We start from the raw sequence: 8,606 nt of genomic DNA on the forward strand, positions 1-8,606 counted from the left end.
CACCTCTAAATCTGATTGATGTAAACTTTAACAGGTAATAACGAAGCAGAAAAGTGGCCCTTTGTATCTCAATTCTGATGATCAGTCGAGTATGTGTAGTTCCTTCAACTTCAATCAGCAAAAGCCTGGGACTATTCAGCTATAAGAAAGGCAGCTGCCACAAGCAATAGGACAAGTTCTTCTGTATTGACACAAAATTGACAAGCAGTTATTTGGGAAGATGGAAGCAATGTCTTCATTGATTTTGAGTGTGAGAAGAGACACCTTGTGTCCATAACAGGTACTGCACCAAAATATCATACATGGATCTGCATAGCGTAACAGTGCCCTCTAGTGGGGGAAGTTGGTGCTGCAAACCAATAGAATGAACTTCAGTCTATCATCTGTATCTACACTGTTCATCTATTGTGATACTGGTTGTTGCTTAAAGTGTAGAAACATAGACCTGATCATTCAATGGGTCTACATGTCACTCCTGACCAATGGGAATTGAATCCTGAACGTTTGGCCCAACGGCTATGGACATGACATACATGTATGGAACAGTTTCCCTACTTCGATGGAAGAGGAACGGTAGAAGTACTCACAGGATGACAAGACTGACAGTATACTACCTGACTGTTTCACCTCAATAGCAACAGAAACACCACAACTAATGGGGATTGAACCCCAAACCTCTAGATCAAGAACAAAATTGCTCTAACCATGACGTGATGTGTTGTGTGTTCATCTATGAGAATGTAATAGATGGTACAAATACTCACATGATGAAGAGACTGCCAGCATCCTGCCTGACTGTTTTACTTCATCAAACTTCTGGAAGATCACAGACAACCTGGGGGGAAGATAATATTAGACATTAGCATGATTTGTAACATTAAATAGTGAATAAGTGAGGTGCACTAAAAACTATTTGTATATTTATATTGTTTGTTGTCCTCTGGTTGTCTTACTGAATGTAACACGTTTAGTTTTTGTTATTTATGTAGTGGGCCCCCTTGGAAATCAACTTCAAATAAGTTGAAGGGGCTACCCACATGTTTTGAGATGAATAAATAAATAAATAAAATATTCATCCTATTTCATTAAAATGATATTTAACTTTAGTGAGTGAGTGATATGTGCTAAATACAGTGTACCAAAACGACTTTGAATAAACTTTGAGTGACCTTAAACATAATGCAGATTAAGATATAATTGGATGTCTGACTGCCTCATATCATTCTATACTACTGAAACAGGAAATGCTGTTTCTTGGCAGTACCGCCTTACTTCATTAGAAGAACAAAGGTCATAAGTTAGATGTTAAAGTTGAGAATCTGACCTTGATGATGGTATACCCTTCTTGCTGAGGTCGACCCTGACCTTCTCCCCCACATGTCTGTAGATCTCTACCAGCGAGTTGATTGCCATGTCCCGAACCTAAAACAAACAAACAAACAAAAATCAGCAAATAATAAAAATTATTGATATCACATGTAGTAGGATGAGGTCTGGGATAGGGCTTATCCTTCTACATGTCCTAATTTTGATTTTGACAAAAAATAAAATGTAACTGAAACTGTTATGGGTAAACTCTGAAACTATTGGCTATGTGTTGCAAGAGAAAAAGTTTCCGTTTCCAACATATGTTTAATCATTGGTATAGTGGATCAAAGAAAGCTGTTATAGTTTTTGTCAAGTTCAACATTGTCATTTGGTTATGAATATCATCATGACAATTTTTCCCTACTTTACATTATTCTTCATACAGCCAAATAAAGAAAAAATCAAATCAAGCAAACACAAACTACACTTACAGCGCTATTGGGGTCTCCCAGCAGCTTACATATGTGTGGCACAATCTTGCTGAGAGTGAGAGAGCCTGCACCAAACCTGTAGGTACAACAGAGGGGGGGATGTAAATTTGCAATATCTAAATGATAAACCTGTACAACAAAGGAGACATGTAATATCTGCAGCTAAGCATCACTAGCTTCAGTGTGAACAAAAATATTAAGTATAGTCAGCCGTTGTAACTCCTACTTGTGAGCGAAGTACTTTTAATTGCCTAACTCCTGCACTGACCTAACTAGCTCCTACACTGCTCTGACTAACTCCTACACAGGCCAACCAAACTCTTTCATCTATCTGCCTAACTCCTATACAGTACCTATCTACCTAACCCCTAAACCTTTCTACCTAAGTCCTATACCTATCTGCCTAACCAATACATTCCTGGCATTACGTGCAATCTTTGGATGCCTTTAGCCAGAATCACGGCCTGAGCTGTGACAAGTTCATACTTGACTAGGTCAAGGGCTCAGCAAGACACAATTTGAGGGGCAGACATCTTAAAATAGCCAAAAGTTTCCCTGTCTCTTATAAGTCGACACAATAAGAAGAGTTTCTCTTTATCAAGAGGACTGTCCCCTTTTCTAGAGGACGGTGCACATTTGCGGGGAATGTCCCCATTTGATTTGTCCTGAGGTACCAGCCAACCCGCGGGAAAGCTGGGACCGAGGGTGATACGGAATGCACCATGTTGTATTTTATTTCTGTCATACCCAGTTCGAAAACTGATTTGATTGTCAAACTACTCAAAAAAAGGATAAAATTTGCTATATGCTTTTTGTTTATATGTTAAGATCAATTCGAGAAAACTTCAAACAAGAATTCTGTTCACTTGCGCGGAGTGCGTTCTATTTAATCCATGTAAACCTCTGGAAAATTATTCCCTGGTCTGGAATACCCGTATCGAACGTTATCGCAGACCAGGTATAACATAAAGGTGAACTAGCATTAGTCACTACTCCATAACTAAATAAAGAAGAAGAATAGTTTGGATTGTTATCCAGGTTGTATAGATGGATACGTACGTGTTGATGGTGGCCACGAGACAGATGAGCACCTCTTCTCGCACGCGGAAGTTCCGATGTCCGAACGCCCCCATCATTCTCTCAAACACGTACTGCAATGAAAAGAAAACACTCTTATTTCCTACAAAGAGTAAATTCATATTCTTGACACAATATCAAGTACATGTATGTAAATTTATGCCTGCAATGCCGTACATCTTGTAATGAAACTTGTCAAAACATAAATCCTAATTCTGTTTAAACACAGGGATTGAAATGATTCTGTTTTCTACAACACAGTCAGACCTGTAGTACTGTACAACAGTACAAGTGACCACTTCAGTCTATAGTCCACCTGGCCAATGTAACAACTTTTTGTAGTCCGTTTAGTGACCACCTGACCACATAGACCAAATTTTATCAATTGCTTGCGTGGACTTCTTAGTTATGTGACTCAGTCAGAGTCTGAGTATTTCTATCCTGAAAAATTGTTCATGTTCTCTTTTGCTATTTCAAAACACTTTTTTCTGCAAAGCACAGGTTTCAGGCAGGAATTTCATGCCCATGAAACTAAAAACGTTGGAGTATAAGAATAGATTAGATACTGAATGTTCTTGGCAAGAGTTGGGATTCTTCAAGCTGCATAGTTTCCCGTTTGCCTCAGTGGGAACAATTTGTAAAGCTGGATGAACAGAATAATTGAATAACCCAATTTCGAGGACACGGAGTGTAAAATCTAAATCTCTGTGTGTAGACTCTGAATATGAAGCATATGTCTGTGTTAGGCCAGGCTATTTCAAATTGTTGTTTCACGGACAGGGTAGTCTCCAGGACCTGTCCCTCTGTCCAGGAACGGAAATTTGCTTGTTGGGACAGACAAAAAATCCCCCCCCCCCAATCTGCACCTCGTGACTGATAAAATGTTTTAGTAAGCTTAAAATTAATTTAAGACTTATCAGTAAAAATCAACAACATGGGTAACTGTGAGTAGGATGGAAAGAAATCAAAGGCTTGAGACTAGGGCTGGGTATCAGTACGCCGTACCGGTACAAAACCGGTTTTTCTTATTGGACCGGTCCAGAAAAACCGGACCTGAAAAAAATAGGTGGACCGGATGTTGGACCGATTAGAAAATTAACAGATTATTTTCTTAGGCATTCACACGTTTTGGCGCTTGCAGGTGGAAGAAAATAACAAGAGTGAAGTAGAGTAGAGTTTATAGTAATTTTTTACCAAGTTTTACAGCCAATCGTACAGGTGCAATTATCGTTGTATGATTTTAAAACGCCAGTGTAAGTCTAATACTACAGAAAACAGATCTCTTTGTAGTGAAATGGACCATTGGTATGAGTCATTCTGCATCAGGTCCAGGTTCAGGTCCGGACCTGGACCTGATCCTTTGGACCTGAACCGGACCTGGACCTGAATTTCTGTACCGGTACCCAGCCCTACTTGAGACAGTTCTGTTTCAGATTAAAAAAGGGAATGCTGAACTGCAAGAGCAAGCAAAAATAGAGTCTCAGGAGAAAGTTTGTACAATGTACTCTAATTCAATAACAGTTTCAGGGAGAAAACATACTCAGATTCAAGTTTTACTCCCACCTGTCTGTTTTCTTCCCTACCTATTTCAAAACCTTCCCTCCAAACTGCCAGAGAACCAAGGAGATGACTTAATATGGCCTGTTACATGCTACACCATGTGAAACAGAAAAATGTCTCTTGCACTAGGATGAATTTCTTCCTCTTGCAAATTCAATGTGGAGCAATCGAAGCTGTAACTTTTTCATGATATGTGGGATGGATGAGGAAGCAGTTTGTGCATACGAAAACTGCTGAGACTAGGTATCCTAACTTTTCAAAAGCTAGAATGAAGGCATTCAGTATGGATGGTGTTTGTATCACATAATCAAACGATTCCGAACAATTCTCAATGGGGAAGAGTGAATGCCAGATCATGTTGCTAAAATTGCCTGGATCACATGTATTTATAATGTTTAACTTGATGTAATAGGTTGATCAAGACAATTGGTAACATTTATTATAAATAGTGGCTTAACTGTTATCATGTATTTCATCTTATAGTTTTGATTTTGTAAGGTCAATGTTTGCAATAAGTTTATTCTGCGCACTATCATAAATTTATGTTCCGTGCTTTAAAGTTCCATGCCTAAGTGTTCAATGGAGCATTGCAAATCTCTCTGATGTAACGTTACCTGGTAATTGTTGTCAAATCAATAAATGGCCTTTTACCTGAATACATTTCATACAACAGATCCCAAATGATAGTGCTAAAATATGTTGAGATGGAAGGTCTACAATTTACCTGAATCAATGTACAGTTTGATCAAAGCCAATTGGTATTCGTATTCATAAAGGGGGAAATTACAGAAATTATTTTCTATAGCTGAATCCATTTTCTACAACAAATATACTGGTTAGTTGTCTGTGCGACATTCACCGTCTGTCAAGGAAATTCCAAATTGAAATGAACACCAATGTGGGGTAACTCTCGCGAGACAGGTTAAACTACCAGCATATAATTACAGCAATATTCATGACTGCTCAGGGGAGCGCAGCGCTGGGTGGGAATAAATCCTGTGTGCTGGCAACTCGGAGGGCCACATTAGCACCATTTATTGGTACACACTAGGGGTGGGTACTGGTACACAAAATCCAGGTACAAGTACGGTCCAGAGGTCCGGACCTGAACTTGAACCTGATTGTCTGTGTACCAGTACCCACCCGTAGTAACGCTAGTTCACCTTTATCCGTGGGGTGACTTTTATTTGTTGTCTTTAAAAACAGCACATTTAGGAGTATTAAGTCTGCTGGCAGTGGTTTCAAATTTGCAATATTTTCAAAATGTTCAGATTTGAAACCACCGTCCGTTGAATTCATATCCCTAAATACGTTTTTCTCACAAACAACGAATATAGGTTACCCTCGGATAAAGGTGTATCAGCGTTACCGGTACATAAATACGCTACTTTGTGTTATTAGCTCATAGTCAAACAAGAAGGGTATGTTTTTGTCAGCATTCGTGTGTCTGTGTGTGTGTTTCTATGTATGTTAACTTGATAACTTGAAAAGACAAAGGTAGACTGTCTTGATATTTGGTAGGTGGGTAGATCTTCATTACAACTCAAATTGTCTCGAAATGATTAGATTTTGGACCCCCCTCTACTCATTGTTTTGTGATACAGGGCTCCACTGTAAAGCAGTGGTCACGAAATAGATACCGTAAATAGATATAAACTGAATGCAAAATATATAACACTGTATTATTATTAACAGAAATAAATTGGTTTATATATTGATTAAAATATCGTGGCTCAAAGTACCTAGTGCAACCTCCAATTTGCAGGAAACATTTGCAAAAGATTGTGGAAAGAACATCAACAGGTAAATTTTACAAGCTACTAAATATGGCATTCACTGTATAAATTGCAGAAAACTGAAAATTCTGAAAATTAGTTTTAAGTCAGTGTTGCAATCACCCTTCCGAAGGTTGGGCAAAAAAACAGTATATGTTTCATACTGTATAGATAGATTGTATACACGTGTCACAGAAATAGACAGATATTGATTTAGGTGCGATCTACACACAGTTTTTCCCGATATCGGCGAGCCTACTACCTCTCGCCGACAGCTTTTTTTCAGCGTCTAGATGCAACTACTATATCGCCATTACGATATCGGGAAAATTTCTCCTGAATGGTCCGGACCATTCGTAAGCCATCTAACGATACCTTACCAATACCTTAGCAGGGGTCCCCGACATGTTCCGCGCGCGTGTAGATGCTCCGCGAATTCGCGAAGCTCATTAGCATATAACTACAGTTAACGTGGGCTCATTAGCATAAAAGGCGGGAACAGCGGCATATTAGCGCGGGAGAGCAAGATGGCGGAGGGAAAAGCTGGGCGCTCCCGTTGCACATGGAGCCATGCAGAAACCGCCTTTCTTATAAGTGTATGGTCGTCGGAGGAGATCCCAAAAGGACGCGGGATTCCTTGGTACACCCCGGTGTACAGGCTCTCCACCCTCCGCCACAATCAGGGCAGCGAGAAAGAACGCTGCGTTCACTCTAGCCGGCCGCTGTCGTCTCTCCCTGTATCTCAATCGCCTCCTGCGCCCTACCCTTGCATGGCGTCTCATGTTTAAGATCACGCGCATGAGATACAGAAAGAACATTACCTGATTGATAACGAGTGGAAAAGCTACCGTCATTCCCGCCATTTTGAAATCCGCGGGATGTGTCACCAGAGGTCAAAAGGGGTCACGAATGTTCCGCGCCGCGGGTGTTCCGCGCTACGAGCGGATATCCCGCGCTACCATTTGCAAAATGTGTTTAGATGCGCCCCGATATCGGCCCCGCCGATATCGGCGGATGCGGCTATATCGGGAAAAAATGTGTCTAGATCTGGCCTAATTGTAAGTAACAGCCTGCAAAGGTAATTTATTGTAAGTAACAGCCTGCAAAGGTAATAAAATTTGCCCTTCCATAGTTTTCACAAACATATGGCCAATAATTGCTATTGTATTTTTATTTCAATATGCACCATTTGAATGTGTCATATGCATAGATATTGGTTTATGAAGTGTCTGCATATGTATTTATTATATGTGACAGCCCACAGAGCTAATAAAATTTGTCATTCCACTGTCCTTGAAGAATTGGGCCGTGGAGACTTACAAATTATACATTTGCTGGAATCAAATATCCCAAATAAAATACCGATTTGCTTTTAGGTTCATACAGGCTGGAACCTACTTTACAGACATGGACATGTCACAAAAAATACTATTACTACTAGATACCTGCATCCAATTGGGCCATGGAGACTTACAAATTGTACATTCTCTGGAATGAAATCAGCCAAATAAAATACCGATTTGCTTTTAGGTCCATACAGGTTGAAATCTACTTTACCAACATGCCCGGACATGTCACATAAAATAGACACCTGCTTTTTAACATAGATTGTTAGTACAGAGGACTGTGTCACTGAGCAGGCTTAAATCAATGACAAAAATGTCTATAGCAAACAAGCCTGCAATGTCATTACATTTCTTAGCAGGTTTTTTAGACTGTTCCTTTAGCGAAAGCCATATACTACAGATTTCATCACTTGCTTTAATTTACATATTACAGTATGGATTGTACTACAGCAATCATTGTCATTTGGTATTCATGCTTGTTAAGGCCATACCCATTCAATTCTTTGTTTCTTGGATTTTAAAAGAACAATGTTGCTGAAGCGAAAAATCAACAAGTCTGCACTTTATTCCACAGGTGTATGGGATTGAATACAATCAGATACCTAAATTTCTTTTTATTCTAGAGATACGTCTTGCTAACTTTTTGCCCATAATTGTCCAAGAATCAAAGCAATAAATTGACATGGCCTAATATACTTCAAGATGACTTGTTCCAGAAAAAAATCCACTTATCTGCTATAGATCTTTTCATGCTGATTTGACCAATACAAGTCGTTATGGCTTATTATTGACGAGCATCAAAAACACCCTCCAACCATCATCGTTTACACACTTTGCTTATTGATTGACCCCAATTTCTCTTCAACCAAATCCTTTCAATTCCTCTATAGATGCACTGATCTTGTTATTCTTTGGTTTTACAGGGCTTAAAATGTTTGCATGTACAGGTAACATGCAAAATTACTGAAAATCTTGAAATCTTTGTGTTTTTGTTTTTGCCTCTTTCAGGGTCATCTAATGCTACGACAAATCTGTGACATAGTCCTGAA

General features: G+C 39.4%; 1 protein-coding gene across 12 annotated transcripts in view; it reads right to left on the bottom strand.

Annotated features, from left to right (window-relative positions):
• Window positions 1–8,606, bottom strand: part of LOC118403812 (CLIP-associating protein 1-B-like) — a 110,485-nt gene that overhangs the window by 69,252 nt on the left and 32,627 nt on the right. For all 12 annotated transcript variants that reach the window (XM_035802629.1, XM_035802628.1, XM_035802623.1 and 9 more), the window contains exons 5-8: window positions 2,859–2,950; window positions 1,800–1,875; window positions 1,325–1,422; window positions 765–835 (exon numbers count right to left, since the gene is read on the bottom strand). In XM_035802629.1, coding sequence (XP_035658522.1) covers window positions 765–835; window positions 1,325–1,422; window positions 1,800–1,875; window positions 2,859–2,950 — 337 coding nt within the window. The remainder of the gene's footprint in view (window positions 1–764; window positions 836–1,324; window positions 1,423–1,799; window positions 1,876–2,858; window positions 2,951–8,606) is intronic.

Source organism: Branchiostoma floridae, chromosome 16 (assembly GCF_000003815.2).
Source record: "Branchiostoma floridae strain S238N-H82 chromosome 16, Bfl_VNyyK, whole genome shotgun sequence".
NCBI lineage: Eukaryota > Metazoa > Chordata > Leptocardii > Amphioxiformes > Branchiostomatidae > Branchiostoma > Branchiostoma floridae.